This window comes from Papio anubis, chromosome 3 (assembly GCF_008728515.1).
Source record: "Papio anubis isolate 15944 chromosome 3, Panubis1.0, whole genome shotgun sequence".
In the NCBI taxonomy this organism is placed as follows: Eukaryota; Metazoa; Chordata; class Mammalia; order Primates; family Cercopithecidae; genus Papio; species Papio anubis.
In genome coordinates, this window is record NC_044978.1 from 137,205,722 (window position 1) to 137,230,933 (window position 25,212).

Here is a 25,212-nt window from a genome sequence, read left to right on the forward strand (position 1 = left end):
ATATCACATTAAAATTCAGAGATCATTCTCTTATATATTATTTTGTGGAATACTAAACCATATTCTCTGAAGTACTGAAGGAATGAAGTCCATAGAGAATAAATTATTTTTCTCTTTTTACACAGAAAAGTGAAAATAATTCCCAGTTTCAAGTTGTTTCTCTGACACTACACTTCATTGATTGAATGATCAATTTTTTTTTTATTTCAGAGTAAAGACACCGAAACCACCTTACAAGTCTGATTTTGGTCTGCCAAACTTTAGGTTTCTATGAATTTTAGCTGTATTTCTCATGCCAAAATAAGCTAGGTTTTTCTGAGATTTCCTCAGGCAATACATATATGGAGATCTGCTTTTCAATAAAGTTCTGATACCTTCTAAATTTCTAGTATGTCTTAATTTTCATGTGGAATAATAACTAAACATTGCGATAGAGAGAAAGACAAAGCAAAAGGAATTTGACAAACCTTCGTAACTTTTCAAATTAAGTATTTTCATTTCAGTTTTTCTCCAAGGAAACTAAGTTTCAAAGAAATTAAACAATTCAGCAAATATTACACAACTATTAGTGATGATAATGGGATTTAAAGCTTAATCTTTTTCAGTGTAAAGCTTTGGTTGATTTTGTTTTGTTTGTCTTGTTTTTAGCTTTTAAGTTCAGGGGTACATGAGCAAGTTTGTATGTAGGTAAACTCGTGTCATGGGGGTTTATTGTACAGATTATTTTGTCACCCAGGCATTAAGCCTAGTGCTCATTAGTTATTTTTCTTGATCCTTTTCTTCTTCCTACTCTCTGCCCTTCAGTAGACCCCCAGATGTGTTGTTACCCTCTTTGTGTCCATGTGTTTTCATCACTTAGCTCCCACTTATAAGTGAGAACATGAGGTATTTGGTTTTCTGTTTCTGCATTAGTTTGCTGAGGAAAATGGCTTCCAGCTCCATTCATATTTCTGCAAAGGGCCTATCATTCTTTTTTTGTGATTGCACAGTATTCCACAATGTATGTGTTACACATTTTCTTTATCCAGCCTACTATTGATGGGTATTTATGTTGATTCCATGTCATTACTATTGTGAATAGTGATGTAATGAACATAGGCATGCATGTGTCTTTATGATAGAACAATTTATATTCATTTGGGTATATTTATATTGGGTATATTCACCCAGTAATGGGATTGCTGGGTGAAATGGTAGTTCTGCTTTTAGGTCTCTGAGGAAATCACCAGACTGTTTTCCACAATGGTTGAACTAATTTACACTCCCACCACAATATATAAACATTCCTTTTTCTTCACAACCATGCCAGCATCTGTTATTTTTTGACATTTTAGCAATAGCCATTATGATTGGTGTGAGATAATATCTCATAGTGGTTTTGATTTGGATTTCTCTAATGATCAGTGATGTTGAGCTTTCTTTCATATGATTATTGATCACATGGTGTATTATTTTGAAAAGTGTTGATGTCCTTTTTTCCACTTTTAAGTGGAGTTGTTTGGTTTTGCTTTAAATTTTTTAAGTTCTTATAGAACTTGAGAATAATAGACCTTTGTCAGATGCATAGGTTGCAAAAATTTTTTCCCCTTCTGTAGGTTGTTCACTCTCATGATAGTTTCTTTTGCTGTGCGTAAGCTTTTCAGTTTAATTTGATTCCGTTTTTCAATTTTGCTTTTATTGCAATTGGTTTTGTCATCTTTGTCATGAAATCTTTGCCCATTCCTATGTATTGTCTAGGTTGTCTTCCAGGGTTTTTATAGTTATGGGTTTTACATTTAATGTTTTAATCCATCTTGTGTTATTTGTTGTATATGGTATAAGAAAGTGGTCTAGTTTTAATCTTCTGCATATGGCTTGCCAGTTATCCCAGCACCACTTATTATTAAAGGAAAGTGTCCTTTCCCCATTGCTTATTGTTGTCAGCTTTGTCAAAGATAAGATAGTTGCAGGTATGCAGCCTTGTATCTGGGCAATCTCTTCTGCTGCATTCATCTGTGTGTCTGTTTTTGTACCAGTATCATGCTGTTTTGGTTAGTGCAGCACTGTAGTATAGTTTGAAGTCGGGTAGCATGATGTCTCTAGCTTTGTTCTTTTCCCTTAGGATTTCGTTTTTTCATACATGCTTTTTGATACATTTTCACTTAGAATTTTGTTTTTGACTATGAAAACAACATCGTCACCCACTGTTTAAGGCTCAGTTTGTACTTTGGAAGAAATGGTCTCTTCATATGATATAGGTGTACCCTGAATAGATTAACATGTATTTAATTGGTAATAAATAAATATTTTTGATAATTATCTTGATGGTTTATATTTTTGAAATTCCTCAGTTATAATCTTATGGGAGCTATTTATGTCACTAGCTTTTTTTGGTTTTAATTTTTTTCTAGATTACTTTTTTGAAATAAAGATTCTTCTAATTTTTTGTTTTTATTTCACATTCTACTTTGGACAGGGGATAGACAACACAGATTTCCTGATGCAAAACCAGCTGAAGTCATTTTACCTATTCATGTCAGTCAACCTGATTAGAAAAATAAAGTGACTTCTTACCTCCTTAGATAAATTGATTAATTTAGATGAATTAATGCTTATAATCACTAAATTGAAATGGCCATTCTCCTCTGATGGTTGATAAGATTGCAAAAGGACCCCCTTAATTAATTAATTTTTTTATATGCAATTTAGCTTCTACAAGTATACCTGAACTTAAAAGTATAAACTGAAGTAGAACTTCTGAGAACAACATGGTCATTAACCCACTGTTTAAGACTCCATTTGTACTTTGGAAGAAATGGCATCTTCATATTATATAGGTGTAGCCTGAATAGACTAGCAAGTATTTCATTGATAATAAATAGTATGGAAAGAACAATAAAAATTTGTTTTATTGTATTTTTCATAAGTGTTATGATTCATGTTTTTAAATTTATTAAATTTTATTTCATAAAATATTAGAAATGAAATATTGTCATTAAGTAGATGCTCCATAATTTGGGCCACTATTTTGCAAAATAAAATATCCATATAAATAAAACAATCTAACTGGTAAATAACTCCATAAATGTTAGAAGTCTAGGAGATGATTAAGGAGACCTCAATTATTTTCTTATCCTTCAAACTTAGGTTTTCTACTGTGAACTGTCTAATAAAACCTCACCATCACAATCACTGAAACCTTTATCTCTTTCTTACCCACAGTCCTACTTTCTTGTCCTCCAGCAGAGGTACAATTTCTTTTGGGCAAGTCACACTGCCTAGCCTCTTAAAAATACAATGTCCACAACCCATACCATTTACATTACACTGGTTAGTACTTTTATCTGAACAAGGTTAAAACTCAGAGAATGTGCAAATGTTTTCTGTATTTTAACCCATAAAAAAAATTATTGGCTGGTATATCCAAAATCAACACTCTCACTTTCAAGTTATTCCATTCACCCACCTTATTGTTCTTATTCATCCACTGTATTCTGAAATATGCCTCAGAAAATGACTTTTACAGTTTTCTTGCACACTTTTCATTTACATGCTTGTTTATAGGAATTTATAATGGATGAATTATAATGTTCCCTAGTTTCTATAAATGAAAAAAAAAAAACATGGATTTCTCAAAATTGCTAGGAAGCTAATAAACTTTAAATATAATAATAAAAAAACCCCAAAATATGCAAATGCCCATTTTGGCTGAACATGGAGAACATGAATCTGTCTAGTTTTGTTTGTGTAGCTATTATTTTGTTGCTAATTTTAAAATGGGTTGCAGACATTGATTTAATCTTATTGCATCAATAGTTTTTAAAAGAGTGAATATAAATCAAAGTTGGCATTGTGCATCATGAGAGAAATTGATGTAGAAACTTGAAAACAATATATTTTTTTCATTTGCATTAAGTGTGCTATAATAATGAGAGGCTGTGCTAGCTCATATGGTGTAATCAATCATATGTTAGTGCTTGGTAATAGTATTTATCTTCTTTGCACAATCAGTGGATCCAGCTCAGAGCAGCCTTTCCATGCAAGTATTGTCATCCCTTCAGGGCCCTAAAGCAGATGGCCTAACACTTTATTTAAGTTTTACAAAAGTTAGAAATTCAGATAGGAAGATGTGCACTGTTCAGATCTGCAAGAAGCACAATGCTTCATGTACCCTTCTATTGCCTGATAATATAGAATATGACCTTTGTTGTCTTGATGTGATTTTACTGGCTTTTTACTTAATTTGAATAGTTTAAGACATTATTCTCTGTTAATCTGAGTACTCCTGAGTACTACATTTAAGGAGAAAGTTGTTGGTTTGAGTTTTTTTGTTTTGTTTTGTTTTTGTTTTTGTTTTTTGACGGAGTTTCACTCTTGTCACCCAGGCTGGAATGCAATGGCATGATCTTGGCTCACTGCCAGCTCTTCTGCCCGGGTTCAAATGATTCTCCTGCCTCAGTCTCCCGAGTAGCTGGGATTACGGGCATGTGCCACCAGGCCCGGCTAATTTTTGTATTTTTAGTAGAAATGCGGTTTCACCATATTGGTCAGGCTGGTCTCGAACTCCTGACCTCTGGTGATCTGCCCGCCTCAGCCTACCAAAGTGTTAGGATTACAGGTGTGAGCCACCGTGCCCAGCCGGTTTGGGGGGGTTTTGTTGCTGTTTTGAGATTTAAAAAGCCTATATGTGTAATGGATGTTTTTCATTTTTTCTAGTTTAATGATGAATTGAACTGCTCACTTTTAAGCTTTCAAGTAGAAAGTTGCCATTCTGCTACTCTTCCTGTTGGTACATAGCCTACAGTTGGATTTGTTCCATTTTCTAACATTTGCATAATTGATTCATATTAATGTTAAATTTTACAGAAGCATCAAAGGGTCATCTTTGCTAAAATATGAAAAATATAAACAAATAAGAAACAAACACCACATAGTAGAGGGCTTAATCTTAATAGTAAAATCTGCTTCATTTAGAATTGTTTAACATTTTAAAGCATTCTGGTGTCTAGAATTAAAATTTCAAGTATCAGTCTTTAGAAGATAATAAAATCTTACCATTCATTCGTTCATTAAATTTTGCATTTATCAACATTTATTGATACCTAGTATGAGCCAGAATATTTGTTAGATGCTAAGAGATATAAGAATGGGAAAAAGGAAACTATTCCTCTGAAATAGTTATTTTTAATCTGAATTGGCATCTGATCCAATGGATTCTGAGAGTCTTTTCTTCCCCATAATCTTATTCATTTAAACCTAAAGCTGATATACTACAAGGATTCAGGAATGATTCAATTCTCCTAAGAGATTTCTTCTGGGAAATGGCTCTTTCTAGATGGGGTTGTATCCCCAGAAGGTATTTTAGCTTTCCTTTTTTCTTCCTTGGAGCTTTCACAGTTCAGGATTCAACTTACATTAAATTATTAAAGCAAAGTGAATAAGAATATTTTGCCAGACATATTGACTTTGATTCTTAATAATTTTCAAATATCTAGGTAAATTACTTTTGGGAAAAAAGGCTTGCTTAGCCTAAATAAGTAAAATAGAAAAAGCTAAGTCACTAAAAAATATTTAATCATTTTTATTGCAATGTGAATTCTACTTTTATGAATATACTCAATAAAATAAAGAATATAAGAAGGAAAATAATTTTATAATTTGGGTTCTTTAAATTACTTACAGCTCAGGAATACTCTATATCTTTTAAAAGATTAAGATATTTAGTGGTTCTGTGGGCTTGGGAGAGTGAGTGCTTTATTGGTAAACTAGTTCTTCACATGATTATTTTTAAAAATCTGACAGTTTAAACATTTTTTAAAAATTCAGAGCATTAGAATAATATAGATCCTAGTAGACTGCATAACATTTTAATATACGAGTTTATTTCTGGAATTTTTTTCCATTTAAATGGATCTCTTTATAGATTAAATGATCACTTGTCTTTCAGTGTTTATATAACATTGCATCTGCCACTCTTGAAATGCCCCTTTTGAAATGCACATGTAAAGTTCCGTAAATATAAAATAGCTGCCGAATCAAGTTTTCATATCACTGTTAAACTGTTTTTGAGATCACATGTCAAGACTAAAATTGCAAGTGAATTTTTTGAGACAGATTGTCTGTTAGTTTCATTCAGAATGACAGATTCTTTCTTCCCAGAAAATTACTTTCTCTTCCCTTCCCCATATAATAATAGGCAAAATACATTCAATTCAAATAGATATTTCTTCAGATATATTTTAGTTGTTTAGGTACCTGAGAACTTCATCTTTGGAAACCTATGAAAGGTAACCATCCCTTTTCCCTTTTTGTGGGTTTGAAAAATGTCCTCTTAAAGACTTTGGCTCATGATAGATGACTACATCATTCCTTCCAGAATCATCAGGAAATTAAATGCTCAAATAATGTATCTTTACAGTTTTAAATTCTACCATTCATAAATATTAATCTAAATAATTCCTGTAAGGAAATATGGACTTGTATAACTTCTTCAGAGACTGTTTCTTTTGATGACATTGATAAATTCATCCCATGAATAGAATATTATGAATGAAGAGCTTCAAGTCTTCTTGAATCTTTGTTTATAAACTGAGAATAAATAGCATCCGATTGAGAGTATCATCTGTTAGCAGAAAATGGGATAATAATGTAATTAGTATTTTGCTTAACATATAGTAGATATTTATTAAATGTAAATTTTTATCCAATATGCTGATTTGTCATTCATTGTGAGTGGTGTAGATACAGTATTGTTTGATAAAATGTTGATAAATCTTAGCATTGCTAAAGCAAAAAGTACCATATACATAAAACAACTTAGTTAATATTATGAGAAAAGTGGTACAATTTTCCACTGCCTTTCAAATGAAAGTTCCTGTCTTTATCATTTGTAATTTTAAAAATTGAAAGACATTGAATAGCAATATTAATATTAATTAACTTTAAAAGATGTCTGGTTAAAATCAGGGCTTCAAATGGAGTTGACAGGATACCATTTAATCCTACTTTGTGAGTAGATTACATAGAATTTAAAAGAGGCCTGCTCCTTGCCAGACAAAGTTTTTAGTGGCCACTGAAATGACACAGACTAAAGGAAAAGGATGGCATTTTAAATTGAGAAAAACCATTTTTATGGAACACTAAGGATTGATTAAATGCCCAGAAATCCAGGATATTGCACTAGATATAGCTGATGGCAGGCATTATTTTATTTTCAGAACAATTTATACTTCATAAAGAGCATATATAAAGGGTGATTTTTGAATCTAACATATGCTACAAGAAAGAACAATATATAATTGATCTGGTAAGGAAATAAAGAAAATTTACACCTATGAATTATCTCTTTTATTTCATTGTTCTGTTATAATTTCTTAGATCAAACCTTGGAAATGCTCATTGCAACCCAAAACTTATTTTGTGTCTAATCTTTTAGTTATGTTGCCATAAGAATTGACTGAAACCAATAGTATGTTAATTACAAAGTCTTCATTGGATTAAAAGGTTTCAAATAAACACTATTAAGCACAAACTTCTCTAGTAAAGACTACCTTAAAACGAAAATTTATATTGATCACTTTTATCCTAATTCCATTTAGAATAGATAAAATTTGTTTAGATAAAATTCATTTAGATAAAGAGCACTGGGTTTCTCATCTCATCCTAATTCAGACTGTATTAAGCAACAGAAGTTTTCATCTACTCCTTACCAAGAGAAACATATGAGTTAACATCAATAATTCTAATAAATTATTAGAAAAACTCCTTATATATCCTCTTGCTCTACTTGCCTCGGTTAAAAGCCACATTTTTCATTGCTAATTATGTGTGTGTGTGTGTGTGTGCGCATATGTATGTGTGTGTATGTGCATGTGTATAACTCTTACATGGCAAATACCTTCCTAGATACTCAAAGTAATAAGTAATTGAAATCCATTAATTAATAATAAACTATAATAGCAACTTACTTTGTGACCTTTTTAAATGTTTCGACCACACCTATATGTTTCTAAAATGTTCAACATTATAAATTATAAACTTATTATTAATAACTGTATGTAAGTCAATTGCTTCATTTAGAACTGTTAGGCCCTAATGTATATAATTTAAAGCACAGAAAGCAACTACAAATGAATAGATCATTTTAACAAAAATATGTTGCTTTCTTCGCTAAGCGTTAAGGCAATATATTACAGTAACAGAATCCCTAACATTTACAGATAACAACTCAGTAGATTTGTGTTTTGTTACTGTATTAAAGTATCTCTAATTCTTCCACCTCTTATCTTATAGGAAATAAACGATGTGGATGTACAGGAACTTGTGAGAAGGTCAATTGGAAGGTTAACGATTATTCGGCAGACATTTCCAGTTCCCCAGAATATAAGTCAGCGGTGTTTCCGTGGCAACCATCGAATATCTTCAACATTGTGTGATCCAAAGGATCCATTTGCTCAGAATATGGAGGTATATTATAAATGACAGGGTATTTCTTCCAGGGTGCTTTGTTGGGCAATTGCAAGGAGAGCTTTATGAGTTGCATTGGATTCAGAATTGTATGTGTTATTTCTGAACAATTCTCCTCCTCCAGCAATTTCATAAGTCTGATGGGGAGAAAGTGCTAAGAATTTGTGTCTTTGTTCCTTTTGATCTCACTATAGAAAAATTTCTACTTGTTTAATAAAAAATATCATAAGTAAAGGTTATTTTCTTCTAAACAAGTAGGTCCATAATATTTCTCATAGGAGAATTTGTAGTTGGAACTACTGATTCCAAACTCCAAATTATTAAACTAATAAATGTATTTGACTTTCCTGGCATAAGAAGGACATAGATACTTATTCTTTTTTAAAAAGATTGATCTCCAGTTTGAATAACTCCAACCAAAAAAAAATAAATATGAAAAATGTGCTCTAGCATTTTATGGTCGCATCCAACTCCAAGAGGATATAGCTGAAACCTTCAGCATCCAGAATACAACAAAGAATTTGAAAGGTATAAATAAAATGTCTGAACAGCAAAACAGAGAACACCAAGTCCCTGTAGCTTACTCATAAGAATGCCCTTTAAATACTTACTTGAAGCCTATTTCTTTTTCTTAAGGAAAAGCCTCTCTGATTTGTTTTCACTTTGCACTGGAGATCTCAATATGTCAATCTGGAGGGGCTGTTATACAAAGCAAGCACACAGGACAACAGCACCGAGCCTTAAGGAGCCCTCTCAAGGCAAGAGACAGGAGAAAAAATCAATCAGATAAACTAACTCATATATCCTGTCAGCATAGGACTCTTCCTGCAAAAACAAATCTGTGCCATAAAACAACTCCTAAAGGTATTACTGCAGTATAATGCTAGCATATAAGTTAATATTTAAACAATAACCCTGAGATATCAGCAAATATTAAAGGTATCATCAATTTTAGAAGTCAACAAAACCTAATATATTTTAGAAACCTGTTCTTTAAAATATTTACTATAGGAAACATTTTTATCATCATCATTATTATTATACTTTAAGTTCAAGGGTACATGCGCACAGCATGCAGGTTTGTTACATATGTATACATGTGCCATGTTGGTGTGCTGCACCCATTAAATCGTCATTTACATTAGGTATATCTCCTAATGCTATCCCTCCCCACTCCACCCTCCCCACAATAGGCCCCGGTGTGTGATGTTCCCCTTCCTGTGTTCAAGTGATCTCATTGTTCAATTCCCACCTATGAGTGAGAACATGCAGTGTTTGGTTTTCTGTTCTTGCGATAGTTTGCTGAGGATGATGGTTTCCAGCTACATCCATGTCCCTACAAAGGACGTTAACTCATCCTTTTTTATGGCTGCATAGTATTCCATGGTGTATATGTGCCACATTTTCTTAATCCAGTCTGTCACTGATGGACATTTGGGTTGATTCCAAGTCTTTGATATTGTGAATAGTGCTGCAATAAACATACGTGTGCATGTGTCTTTATAGCAGCGTGATTTATAATCCTTTAGGTATATCCTCAGTAATGGGATGGCTGGATCAAATGGTACTTCTAGTTCTAGATCCTTGAGGAATCGCCACACTGACTTCCACAATGGTTCAACTAGTTTACAGTCCCACCACAGTGTCAAAGTGTTTCTATTTCTTCACATCCTCTCCAGCACCTGTTGTTTCCTGATTTTTTAATGATTACCATTCTAACTGGTGTGAGATGGTATCTCATTGTGGTTTTGATTTGCATTTCTCTGATGGTGAGTGATGATGAGCATATTTTCATGTGTCTGTTGGCTATATGAATGTCTTCTTTTGAGAAGTGTCTGTTCATATCCTTTGCCCACTTTTTGATGGGTTTGTTTGTTTTTTTCTTGTAAATTTGATTGAGTTCTTTGTATTATTAGATATTAGCCCTTTGTCAGATGAGTAGATTGAATTTTAGTACTTCGAGATTTTCAGTTTTAACAGTTTGGAAATATAAGCCTAGGAAAATTAGTTACTCTCTAATAATACTAGATAAATAAGGTGATTTTGCAAAACTACTCTGAAAAATAACCCCACAACCTCCCTATCCTTAGTCACCTTTGAATTTTTAAAAAAGGACTTGCCATTTATCCAAACATTTCTTCCAATTATTATCATTATAGTGCACAGATTGGCTCTAGGATCATTGAGCTGTAACTTTCTGTTCCCTACTACATTTTAAGCTCCTTTAGAATAGCTTCTTTCCATGACCAGGTACAGTGGCTACACCTGCAATCCCAGCAATCTGGGAGGCCAAGGTGGAGAATCATTTGAACCCAGAAGTTTGAGAGCAGCCTGGACAGCATGGCAAAACCCATCTCTGTAAAAAAAAAAAAAAAAAAAAAAAAAAAAATTAAAAATTAAAAAATTAAAAATAAATACATTAGCCAGGTATGGTGGTACCCACCTATAGTCCCAGCTACTCAGGAGGCTAAGGTGGGAGAATCACCTGAGTCCTAGAGGAAGAGGCTGCAGTGAGCCAAGATTGTGCTACTGCATTCCAGCTTGGGTTTCAAAGTGAGTCCCTATCTCAAAATAAATATGTCCCTTCAAGAACCCAGCATCATAAGTACCCATAACGTGCTTCTCTACCATTTCCTCCATCATAATTACCACAGTGCTTTGGATCTGTGTGAATATATATGTTTGAATGTAATTAAGGAGATGGCAATAGTCAAAGTAAATCCTCTGAAGCCTTAATGACGTCACTTTAAATTTCAGTTCCACCCTTATCTATATGTGTATCATTTCATTCTCACACTGCCATGAAGTACAGGGAAGAGGTTTAATTGGCTCACAGTCCTCGGGGCAGGGAAGCCTCAGGAAACTTACATTCATGGCAAAAGGGGAAGCAAACACGTCCTTCCTCACATGGCAGCAGGAAAGAGAAGGGCTGAGCAAAAGGGGGAAAAGACGCTTATAAAACCATCAGATCTCGGGAAAACTCACTACTTTCATGAGAATAGCAAGCAGATAATCGCCCCCATGATTCAATTACCTCCCACCAGGTCCCTCTTATGATACGTTGGAATTATGGGAGCTACACTTCAAGATGAGATTTGGATGGGGACACAGTCCAACCATATCAATATGCTTATAATGTCCCATGTTTGCATTTTAACTGGTCATGGATATAATTGATGTGAAAATGATAGAATTCTAAATAGAAAAAAAATAAATGAAATAATTTTTGATTTAGAAAATTATAAAATATTAAAATTTGTTTTTGTCAAAAGAAGTATCAGGAAATGAAATACAAACTTAAGAAAAATTATTGACTGTATCATTTAGGGACAGCAGAAATTATTTTATAGCATATTTGCCTAACAACATAATCTTTCCATTTCAGTTGATGAGGACTTTAATATCTGTGAACTAATATTTTATTTATGTCTATATTCCTAATCTTACCTGAAACAACAAAGCTGTATGGGGAAGCACCAACTTCCTCCTGACTCATACCTTCATCTTGGTCCTGTCCAACCCACAGATGGAAGAAAACAAGAAAACTACTTTTGCTTTGAGGATTTGTTACATGTTAGCACCCCACTTATGTGTGATAGAATTTGATCTCCAGACTGTTACTGATTTTAATATACATAGACAGAGAAGTAAAATTTAGAAAAAAGCAGAAAATACATTTCACAAACTTTTTAATTAGCACCCAAAGGCTGAAACCCAGGATTAGCTGAAGTTGCAAAATAAATATAAAATAACACCTTTTAGCTAGAAAATGGTATTTTTAGCAACATATGTAACAAGCAGGAAGTGATCCATTTACTGCTTGATGGAACTAATATTAGTTTGGCTGCTAATGGAGAGAAAACAGAAACATTCCAACACTTTTGCTCCTGCTTTCCCCATCTAAGAAAAATTGTCTTCAAATTGGGAAGGTTAGAGTAAAATTCATTAAAAGAAAGTAATCCACTGGTTTAGAAGGAACAGGGAGATAGTAAGAGTAGACCCACTGCTTTGAATTAGGCTTGCCAAATAATTGCTCAGAGTACCAATCAGTCAGCAGGAATGATCAAAATATGATAGCTCAAAAATACTGGAGAAACACTTAAGAAGAGGACCAAGGTACAGGAGATAGGTGTATTGTCCCAACTGTTGAAAGGAAGGAAAAAAGATTCTCATGGAGTTTAGCATATTAAATGTTACTATTTAGATAAACTGTAGAATATATTACTAAATCAATGGTTTGCAATACTTCAGATAAGACAACAGGGCTCCCAATGCCATCGGTGTGTGATGTTCCCCTTCCCGAGTCCAAGTGATCTCATTGTTCAATTCCCACCTATGAGTGAGAACATGCGGTGTTTGGTTTTCTGTTCTTGCAATAGTTTGCTGAGAATGATAGTTTCCAGCTGCATCCATGCCCTACAAAGGACACAAACTCATCCTTTTTTATGGCTGCATAGTATTCTATGGTGTATATGTGCCACATTTTCTTAATCCAGTCTGTCACTGATGGACCTGACGTAAACGACGAGTTGATGGGTGCTGATGAGTTGATGGGTGCAGCACACCAACATGGCACAAGTATACATATGTAAGAAACATGCACGTTGTGCATATGTACCCTAGAACTTAAAGTGTAATTTAAAAAAAAAAAAGAAAAAAAAAACAAACAAAACAGGGCTTCCTTAAAAACAAGCACTGCCAAACTAAGCCCTTATTTATAGTTGTGTTTGTTTGTTTGTTTTTTAGATTGGGAGAATGTCATAAAGCTATGTGTTGCTTATTGATTTTTTGCATGGTGTTTGACAAATTTTTGCCTGAAATCGTTAGGAAAGATATTGAAAAGTCTTGATAGAATGATGACATTCAAACATTTTCACTGACGGGCTCCTAAAGGCAGAAGATAGTGAACACTCTGGCCTGAGATAGAAAGCAAAATAAAGCTCAAAAATATTTAAGTCTCATTATTACCTTCAGAAGTTATAACATTATAACATTTGTGTATATATAATTAAAAGTAATACTCCAAATGATTTGTCAATTGAACTATTTAGTTGTTTTTCTCCAAATCTTCAAACAAAATTAATATTAATATCTAAATGAATCAATCAAATCTTCAAGCAATATTGATATGACTAGAATATGCCTTAGATGTATTCTGTGGCTTCGAGCACTTCCTGATATCCACAACCTACCACCAGAGTTCCTTTGTCCTGAGTTTGAGGATTGTAGAACCAGATGAATATTCAAACTGCACTGATAAATATTCTATTCCTGAAATGCAAGGAACTGTCTATGGTCATTCACAAGATTCTATTCTTGGACCTAATATTTTTTAAATGTCTATCACTGCATGAATGAAAATGAATAAAACATGCCTATCAAATTTGTAAATGGCATAAAGCTAGAAGAGAAAGTTTATGTTGTACTAGATAATCAAGTTCCAAATTGTTAGTGTTGACTAAATAATAAGCCTAAATTTGAAACAGCACAGATAAAGTATAAGTTCAAAATCAATTACATGAAGCCTAGATGGAAGAATCCTGGTTTGACAATTGTTCAGATTCCTTAAGTTGAAGGTAAATTCGGTGTGTGTATCGCACAAATCATATTTGCAATAACTATTTTAATATAGTTGTGGTCTCTATGTCAGAAGAATTTTGCTAAGATAAAGAGATCTAATGTCTTACACTATTCTCTCCTAGTCAGATCACATCTGTAATAATGTGTCAATTCTGGATACTAAATTTTTAACAGAAATGTTGAAACACAAGAGAAAAATGAGAACTAAGATGATCAGCCTAGAAACTATACCAGGTGATGAAAACTAAAAGAAAGATATTTCAAAGCAAGCCATAGATGGTGTCAAATATTGAAAGTTTGTCATGTAGAGGAGGTGAGTGTGGAGGTTTGGTGATGTCAAAGGACAAATGTAGTGCCAATAAGATAGGGAGGAATGATTGGTTATATGTGACATACTAGAGTCTATGATTTTAGAGGTGGTGCATGTTTCTGTGCAGTCAGTAAATGGTCATTTGTGTTGGTCGAGGCCTAAGTAGAAGTGAAGATCATCTGTATAGGAATTGAAGTGACCTTTTAAAATGCTGAGAGATAGTTTGGTATTATTGTGAAGGAGGGGTCAAAGGCCTTACAAATAAAAAAATGACGAAAATCTCAGTTAATGATGACAGAAAAAAGCGATAAAGTGTAGCACAGGAAAGAATGTGAAGCTCGAAGAATGGGCACTGGCCTGCAGTCAAAACGTGTCAGATTAGGAGGGGTAATGAAAAGCTCGGAGAACATTACCACCACTTCTTGATCCTGCAGTTTGGAATGTGGACAAATGAGACATAGTCATTTACTGAAAACGCCTGTCACGTAATAGGTACAAAGTACTCACCTTTAAGACTAGCATAGATGCTCAAAATACATGCCTCAGGGTCTGCAAAAGAGAATGTGCCTCAGCAGTGTCAGGTTTGGATAAAACCCAGGTTACCAGAATTTTCATGTCTCAACTTCCGTCAAACACGCTTAGCTTTAAAATTGACTTTCGTTTTTTCTCCTCTCTCCATCCTTTGTCTTCTTTTACTTGACAAGTGTTTATCAAAAACCAAATATGTGCTAGGCTTTAGGCTAAGTCTAAGAGAAATAAATTATAGGGAAAAATGGAAGAGAAAAGATATACAGTATGAGTCCCCATCTAGGAGGAATTTATTTTTTGTGGAAAAGGTAGATTTTAAAAAAGATTTAGTATTCTGATATGTTTCAAAGGCTTATGCACTGTGTGTTCCAGTAGATAAAAAGAGGTGGTCTTTGAACTAAATATTGAGAAATGATAACTAGTTGGAGAAAGGTGAGGAGATAGCAAGGGATGCTTCCCCAACAATCTTAAATACATGTTCACCAAAGGGAAGAGTAAAATAAAGCTAGAGAAGGAAGAGGAAGTAAGTTTCAGGCAGTAGAACCAGGAGAGGTTAGGAAAGGGCAGACGGTTGTGTGTTATTTTGATTTCCCTGGATGTGTGTCCTTCATGTAATTTATATATTTTCCTGTTGGGTCTTTACTGCCTAATTCCAACCTGGATGTTGATTCATGGACTAGATTTAGCTGTATAGCAGATTTCAGCCATTCCTTTGTAGTCTATTTAGTAATTATTGGGCAAAATGGGGAGTGGCTGGGATGGGGAGTGAAAATAGTCAGTCCTAATATGTCCTTATGAAAGACAAACTTGCATTGCACGTAATGCATTGAGTATTCAATGTCTCTTCAAAAAAAGGCCTGTAAGTATTATATATATATAAAAAATGATACTTCACAAACACAAATGATTGAAGATTTACATGGTATGTAAAAGAAAACTCACAAGGCACTGTTAGGAATTTCTTATTAAAAGCTCTGAATAGCATCAGACTCTAATTATCTCAATAGCCAGAGCTTAGTACCATCCTGTGATGTGGGTAGACTACTTTAAAAATTTCCTCCATGATTAAATATACCCCGAGGACAATCCATATACTCTCCTGTGTGTTTTTAGGAAAGACCGTGATAACAATATCCTTCTAAAAATCTGAAAAACACAAATGCTTTAAGATGGAATTAATTTTCATCACTACATTGATTTCTCATTTTTTAAATTTTATATTGAGTTTTTCCTTCAGAGGAAATATAACATTAAGCAGCTTTTATTGACCAAGGATTCCTTTTGGTATTACGTTTTCTGAATAATTTTTAACTTCTTCGAAAAATAAGCAGCTTTGATGGTTAATCGACAGTATAAATAGTATCTCTGGCAAAACTTAATTGTAAGAATGCAGTTAACCTTAGCAAAAAAAAAAATATGGCTATAATTTATTTTTCAATCTATGTAGAAAGAAGCTAATAACATGGTTGCCTTAGAAGAAGCAAGTGTTAATGTAAACACACATTCACAAACAGTTAATAGTTTATGATATTTGTGAAATCAATGAATTGCAATGCATGTGTATACCTGTATAATTTTGTATAGATCCTTGATCACAATAATATTTATAAATGGTCCTGTTCTTTCATTATTTCCTTACAGAATCTCCATATACACAAACATACACACAGTTGACTGCTTCCTTTTTATGTACCTATGACACTCATATATGAGATCAAGTTGATATTTTTCCATCTGAATAACTAGAATGCAAAACCTTAACATATTCAGAAAATGTATTATTCAGTTTGTCCTTCCAATCTTAAACCCTTAGATTCTTACCTCCTCAGAGAGAAATAAGGGCCAATGATTTTCTCAGGTCTAACACTAACAGCCTTATCTCTGTCAAAATTTCTTTCTTTCTTTTTTTAATCTTCTCTTTCACAACAAAATAAGCTGAAAAAGCAATTGAGGCATACAATCAGACAAGACTTCATTCTCAACGACAAAATTGCCCAGGAAATGACAAAAGAAACCTTCTGCTTAATAACTCAGTAAACCAGCCATCTATGACATGAACAGAAGCAGCTGAGACAATTATTTTTTTCCTTATTCTTGATGACTGGTGTCAATGATTCTAATGATCACTTTCTAATGTCTTTTCAGATTTCCAACCTTTACATATATGACACGGTGCTTCTGCTTGCTAATGCCTTTCATAAGAAGCTGGAAGACCGAAAGTGGCACAGCATGGCAAGTCTGTCATGTATCAGAAAGAACTCAAAGCCATGGCAGGGTGGGCGCTCCATGTTGGAGACCATCAAGAAGGTAACTTCTTAATTTTCATGTAAAAAGGATAGGGTAAATAATTATTTGATATATTTTAGAAAAAGGGTTTCCTCTCTAGTATTTCTGCCAATTCAAAGCACAAAACAGTGTAATGGGGAAATAAAATATTGAAAAAGGAAAAAGGTGAGAAAGTCATCAACATATAAAAAGGGGAGGCTTCCTTATTTATTCATAAGGGAATTTTATGCGAGTAAAAAATGTGTGGTTGAGATATACTGACTTGACTGTCACTAGCATTAGAGATACTGAAATTATTTTGGTGCCTGTCACAAAGTACAAAAGGCTTTTAAAAAACATACATCATCCACTAAAAAAAAAAAAAAAGTAGACTCAATTAGCACTTTTCCAGTTAGATAATATACATGGTAAGAGATTGAATGTGATGGTCTTTAATTTATCTCATGATAAGGATAGGATTCATAAGTAGATAACATGTTGCAGCATTTGTGAACTATTTGGGGTAACTGATTGCATTATTCTTCTTCACTGTCAATGTGTTGCTTATCCCAGCTGTGAATCTGTTTGGCTTAGCTACCTGTTCCATTCCCAGAAGGCAGTTTATGTTGTTTAGCTCCTCTCAGTGGTATAAGCATTCTGCAGTTTATTAGACTCTTTGTCATGTCATCCTTCCTGACATTTTCCATTTGTCTTGCACAGCCTCTTGGATTTAAAATGAAATGATTAATAAAACAAACAAATTCTCCCATACCCTTTACACAAAGGAGACAGACATTCGGAAGCTTATGTTTTTTATTTTATCCATCCTTTTTCTTTCGCATGTATTTTCCTTTCTTCCTGGAAAACAAAAGAAAAATAGCTAGTCAAATGAAATATAAATGACCTTAAAAAGTCAGAGTAAAATATAAAAAAATAATATTAGGAGTAAGCTAGGAGTACAAAAACTAGAAGTAGAGGAAATAAATATTTTAAATAGAGAAGAGCCTGAATCTTTCTCTTGGTATTTGTATCAGTCCCTTTTCTGCTGTTCTAACTGTTTACCACAAATTGGGAAATGTATAAAAAACAGAAGTTTTTTCCACATGGTTCTCAAGACTGGGAAGTCCAAGACTGTGGCAACCACATCTGGAGAGCGTCATCTCATGGCAGAAGGGCATCACATGGTGAGCAGCTGCACAAGATAGAGCGAAAAGGGGGGCCAAGACTTCCTGGATAACTAATCCACTCCCATTATTGGACATTAATCTATTCATGAGGTGGCATCCTCATAACCTAATCACCTCAATGTCCCTATCCTTAATACCATAACAGTAGCAAATAAGTTTCAATGTGAGTTTGGGAGGGGACACTAAAATCATAGTACTCCATCCCTGGACCCCCAAAACTCATATCCTTCTTACATATAAAATATATTCATTCTATCCCTATAGTTCCAAAAGTTTTAACTTGTTTCAGCATTAACTCAAAAGTCCAAATTTCAAAGTCTCATTTAAATCAGATATGGGTGAGACTCACATGATTCATCATGACGCAAATTTCTTCCAGCTGTGAAACTATGAATTCAAAACTGATTATCTACTTCCAAAATGCAGTGGTGGGACAGTCATAGGATAGACATTTCTATTCCAAAACAGAGAAATAGGCAAGAAAAGAACGATAACTGGTCCTAAGTAAGTCTAAAACCCAACACAAAAAATAACATTAAGTCATAAAGCCGCGAAACAATATCCTTTTATTCCATGTCCTAATTTCTGGATCCACTAGGACAGGGATTGGGCCTGCAAGGCCTCAGGCAACCCTGTTCCCAGGGCTTTGATGAACTCAGCTTCTGCAGCTCTCACAGGTTGGAGTGACACACTGTTTTAGTCCTACAGTTCTGTGGTTTTAGGGATGGTCCCACTTCCATGGCTCCAGTAGTCATTGCCCTAATGGAAACTCTTTGTGGCAAGTCCAACACCACATTTTTACTCAACATTGTCTTAGTAGAGGCTCTCTGTGGTGGTTTCACTTTGGAGACAAGTCTCTGCCTAGGTCTTCATGCTTTTTGCAACATCCTTGGAAATCTTGGTGCAGGAACCCATAGCCACAGTTCTCACACTCTGTATGCCTGAAGGTATAACACCATATTGATGCTGCCACAGCTTACCATTTGTACTCTACAGAGTGACAGCCCAAGCTTCACCTGAGTCCACTTGAGCCATAACTGGTGCAACTGAAGAATGTTACACTGGAATGTGGGGAGAAGAGTTGCTAGGTGACCCTGGACAGGGAACCTATGATGAGTGCCTTGGGCATATCCCCTGAAATCATTTTGCCTTCCTAGAGCCTGTGAGGGCAGCAGCAGCTTCAGAGATTTTTGAAATTCCTTTTAAATTCCTTTTAAATCTTTCTCCTATTGTCCTGATAAATAGCACATCGCTCCTTTGTAGCCATATTAATATCTTTAGCAAACACTACTTGACTGCACCCTTGGCATTCTCTCCTGAGAGTCTCGCTTTGTCGCCCAGGCTGGAGTGCAGTGGTGTGTTCTTGGCTCATTGAAGACTCCGCCTGCTGAGTTCAGGCATTTCTCCTGCCCCAGCCTCCTGAGTAGCTGGGAATACAGCCACGTGCCACCACACCTGGCTAATTTGTTTTGTATTTTCAGTAGAAACAGGGTTTCACTATGTTGGCCAGACTGGTCTCGATCTCCTGACCTCATGATCTGCCTGCCTTGGCCTCACAAAGTGCTGGAATTACAGGTGTGAGCCACCGCACCTAGCCCTGAACATACGTTTTCACTCTTTACATAGCCAGCCTGTAAGTTTTTCAAATGTTTTGTCTGCTTCTCTCTTAAATATAAAATCTATCTTTAAGTAATTTCTTTCTCTCAGATCTTACTACATACAGGTAAAAGTAACCAGGCAGAAGCCTGAATGCGCTGCTGTTTAGAAATTTCTTCAACCAGATACTCTAGTTCATTGCCCCTAAGTTCTGCATTCTACAAAGTCTTAGAATATGGCCACAATTCAGCCAGGGTGTTTGTTACGTTGCAGCAAGGATGGCTTTCAATCCAGTTTCCAATACCCTGTTCCTCATTTTTGTCTGAGACCTCATCAGAATATCCTTTACTCTCCAGATTTTTATGAGTATTCTGGTCACAACAAATTAAATAAAACTCTTAAGAAGATTCAGACTTTCTCTACAGCTCTCTCTTCCAAGCCCTCACTAGAGTTGCCCTTAAAGCTCTACTCACAGCAGTACATTTTTTTATTCCTAGTCCGATCCTTCAAATTCTTCAAGCCCCTACCTTTATGCAGTTCCAAAGTCACTTCCACATATTCAAGTATGTATTATAGCAACAGCTCCACTGATTGGTACCAGTTTTCTCTCTTGATTTGTTTCTGCTGCTAGAATACGATAGACTTTGTAATTTATTAAGAACAGAAATTTATTTGGCACACAGTTCTGGAACTGGGACATCCAAGGGCTCGGGGCTGGCATCTGATAAGGGTTATCCTAGGTGAAAGGACACCACTTGGCAAGCAAGTGCATGAGACAGAGACAAAAAGGGGACCAAACTCTTGTGACAATTAGCCCACTACTGCAATAACAGCATTATTCCATTCATGAAGGCAGAACTCTCATGATCTCAATCATCTCTTAAAGTTTCTACTTCTTAATACCATTACAATGGCAATTACATTTCAAGATGAGTTTTGGTGGGGATTTCAAACCATCGTAATGTTGTGTCTTCTTTGCCAAGGAAAATTTTAATGAGAATTTTGGCTGTTATCAACAAAAGTACTTGAGAATTAAATGTATTGAATATATCGGCAGAGAAAGACTTTTCAACTGAAAAATGAATAAGTCTAATCTAGCTTCAAGCTGTTGCCAAAATCTTCCAGCCTTATCTATGTAGAGAGCTGACAGGTATAAATCCAAGGGAGGTTATTGAACATGATTCTAATCCTGCCAATTTATTAATTCATGGTTTGGCTAGGATGCAGGAACCTGAATATATTTATTCTTCTGAAGCTTTCATACAAAGACAAAATAATAGATTAAGAGGTTTCTTAGGAAACACTTATTTAGTGAGAGGAGCAGGAGGAAGGAAAGAGAGACACCATAATATGTCAGTATTTCTCATGTGGAAATTTAATATATAAGATACTACTATTAGAAAATTTATAACCCAAACAATTATTTAATACAATAATTATGAAATTTTATTTTGTGGGACTATGTGTACATTTGTCCCTCTCAGCTTCTGCCCCAGTGTCATGTTTTAAAGAAATGTATCCATTCTTTGTGTCAAGAAACTCAGTTTGAATAATATACATGATTACAAGTGTTCAATGTTACATTTTTGTCTCATATTTCAAACTGACCTTAAAATTGATTTTTTTAAATTATATTACTTTCTGCATCATATGTGTAGTTTTGGTCACCTGTTTAGATGTCAGTGTTGATGATACTCCACACATCAAGTGAGAAAGAAAGTTCATTATTCACATAGAGACTCCCAGGAAGAGCAGAATGGCCCCAACCAGATTCAGGCTGGCTTGGGCAAAACAGAGGGAATTGCCTGGGCCGTTTTGGTGACTAGAGGTTAGGGCTGGGAAAAGATTTCCACTCATGTGGGCTGGAGATTTGAGAAGGTCAAGTTTCCCACAGGTGTCAAATAAGTAGGTGCAGGAAGGCCTGTCTTAATAAGACTGTACAGATGTGGGGTCAAAGAAAGGGAGGGTAAGGCTTAAAAAGAAGTCAGTAGCCAGCAACACAAATGAGGTCAGGCTCCTTATTACAATGGGAATATTCTAGTGATAAAAGTTTTAATTACATTCAAGTAAATACAAAATGCCTATATTAAGGGCATGCTACATACACATTACAAATCTGTGTGCTGCTACACAAATTACAAGCAAGAAGAGAACAAGTTCCTATCCCTAATTTATATTCTTATTATGGGGAATGAAACAAAAGAATTAAAAATAATGTCATTGACATAGTAGTGTAAATGTCTAGTAATGGGCAAGGTTGCTATTTCTCAGGTACTCTTGTGTACCTGAGCTTTATAATTTATTGTATGAATTGGTAGAATAAGTGCCTCCTCATTTTTATTCTTTTTTAAAAATTAGCGGTTAATGCTTGCATGTTCATTTCTGCCAAATATTATCAGCAGCCCTGTGCCATTGTTATTTACATGGATGTTGTATAATATTTTTGAAGGAATTATAGTTTTAAAAATATTGAGTCTTTCCATCTATAACATGGCATCTATCCATACAGTCAGCTTTTTGTAACCCTTATTAAAGATTTATAGTGTTCTTCACACATATTTTCATTGTATTTTTTTTCTAAAATTTTATAGGATGTGTGTGTGCGCATGCGTGTGTGTGTGTGCATGCTATCATAAATGAAATATGTTCCATTAGATTTTCAAACTAGTTATTGTAGATGTTAAAGGAAGATATTGATGTTTCATATATTTTATGACTGACCTGATCAACTTTCCAAACTTAATTACTTGTTCTCTTGTATTTTTTAAATACACATTGATATCATTGTCAAATAAAATTAATCACTCCAATTCTAATACTGTATGTATTGACATAGACTTAAAAAGCAGCATGCAACAAGTATACTCTTAAACACACCAGGGGCATTATCTGAAAAGAGGATTTTTAAAAATTTTGTAAAGAAAGTATTCTTCTATTTTTGTTTTACTGTATTATGCACTTAAGTTCTTTTACATTTTTATTAGTAACTTATGCAGTTATAGAGTAGCAAGTCACAATAAAGTTAATCTAACCTTTTAACTCCATGTTTAGGTATAGAAAACCGAGCTTCAGAAAAATTAAATGATGTACTAAGTGTTGCGTAGCTAACTAGCATTAAATACCAGGTTTTTTTGGTTTCTAATTTGGTGTCTGTATACTGTGCCATTTACCATTTTTGTTGTTCATGGAAATCATTTTTGTTCACTCCTGTCAAAGTCACTTGGCTAAACATGCACACCAAGAAATCACGGGAATAAACACCCTCGGTTAATATTAAATAAACCATATTTAAGTTTTAATATGGCTTGTTTTTCAATTTTTAGTTTATTATGAGAAGCTATATTGTTGTAGCCTCTCATGAAAACTGTATTTATATATTGGGAAAGAGTTTTCATGTTGTATAATTAAATTTGTTAGTGTTATGTAACCTAGAGCAAGCTTTCAAACTTTTTAAACTGTATAAATACAATCAATAAATTTCAGCTGCTAAGGAAAAGAGTAGGAGGGGATTTCCACAGACTCCCACCACAATCAGTTCTTAGAACTACAATTTGAAAACCACTCCCCTGGGATATTTAGAAATCAATTTACCCAGTGCGGATCTACCTTCTTGGAATAGTGCCATGTCATTGCAACACGAGTAGCCTGTTTTTATTTACAGAAGTCTACTATATTTAAATAGAAATCATTTTTCATTTTTTTCTTAGTGTTAATATTTTTAATACTGAAACAATTTCCAAGAGGGCACTTCATTCATGTATTCATCACTCTTTTAACAGGTATTTATCGAATGTCTATACTGTAGAATGCTCTGTGCAAACTCATTTATAGGATTACCCCCCACCAAAAAAAAAAAAAAAAGGAAATTTAGAGGCCAGTAGTGAATATTGACTAATTGTACAAAGAGTTACACTCTAAGGCCAGAAACAACAAAAGGACCCAAATGTGGTAAATATAGGATACTGTAGAATCTTAGAGAAGAGTGTAATATGCTGTGGTAACACACTGAGATAGTTGCTTCACAGCCAAGAAAGAATCTGAGCCTCTGTTCGGGAATTGCCATGACCAGAAATTGCTACACCCTCTCTCTAGGGGCAGCATGAATCCAATGAACAGTCATTACAAAACTAGAAATGTCTAAGTTCCTTTCTTCAAGGGACAAGTCTGAAGGGTTATCTATAGACTGGTCCATTGGATGACTTAAACTGGTATTGTATTTGCATCAGGCTTTCATTTCTTTCTCTGTCTAGTCCCTCTTCCCTCACTCCATTGCAAGTGCTCTCTCAATAGCACTTCAAATAAACCTCCTGCATACAAGCAAATCTCCATCTCAGACCTGTTTCCTTGAGAACACAACTTAGAAAATAGATTAGAAATATTTGCATGGAACTGATAGCATCTTAATGGAAATTTGAAAACTAGCAGGCTTAGGATATAAAAAGCTATGGAAGGAGGATATTTCAGGTGGTAGAATGCTGTAGCTGACATATCTATTAGAATAAATCATTTGTACAATGACAAAAGTTGATTAATTTACCAGAGTGCAGAGAACACATAAAATTGTTTTGACTGGAAAGTGATTTAGGAAAAAAATTATTTTGTGGGTAAATGTAAGACACTAAATAATTTTTGGATAAAATCAGACCTGAATGTTAGAAAGAACACCTTTACCTCTTTCATTTAAGTTTTTTAAAAACTAAGAAAAATCTTAGATTCAAAATTAAACATAAAATCACTGACAATTTTCTGTGTATTCTATATTAGTAAGTGAACTAAAATTTAATAGATCCTTAAAGCAAGTTCTTTTGCATTGTCTTAATTGACCAATTTCTGTTAAAAGTTTTGTAATTATTTTTAATATGGAATGTGGGAAAATAGAAAATATCAGTTTATGCAGTATTTCAAATATTTAAGTACCAGTACATTCTCATATTGATATATGTTGAGCCCAGCATATATCAATATGATATCTGATAGTTATCTTGATATATGTTGATACCTCAAAGAGTATTTTTTGAACTGATAAAAGTACTGAAATTATACCAATTCTTACATGGTAATTTATTCATTCCACAAATATTTATTGAATACTACCATATGTTGTACTACAAGATCAGAGAATAAGGAAGGAAAATAGAAATATCAAAAATAATTACAAGCATGATTTGTTCTACAAAAGGGTAAATACCAACTGTTCTAGAAATATGTCATGGGAGGGCCTACGTAGGCCTGAGAGTGATAGATAAGTGGAAATGTTTAGGCTAAGAAAGGAAAATTAAGAGTATTCCAGGAAAGGGGAAG

At 34.3% G+C, this 25,212-nt stretch overlaps 1 protein-coding gene across 1 annotated transcript in view; it reads left to right on the forward strand.

Moving 5' to 3' along the window:
- Positions 1–25,212, forward strand: part of GRID2 (glutamate ionotropic receptor delta type subunit 2) — a 1,499,636-nt gene that overhangs the window by 927,073 nt on the left and 547,351 nt on the right. The window contains exons 6-7 of the mRNA XM_017959328.3: positions 8,272–8,445; positions 17,009–17,170. Coding sequence (XP_017814817.1) covers positions 8,272–8,445; positions 17,009–17,170 — 336 coding nt within the window. The remainder of the gene's footprint in view (positions 1–8,271; positions 8,446–17,008; positions 17,171–25,212) is intronic.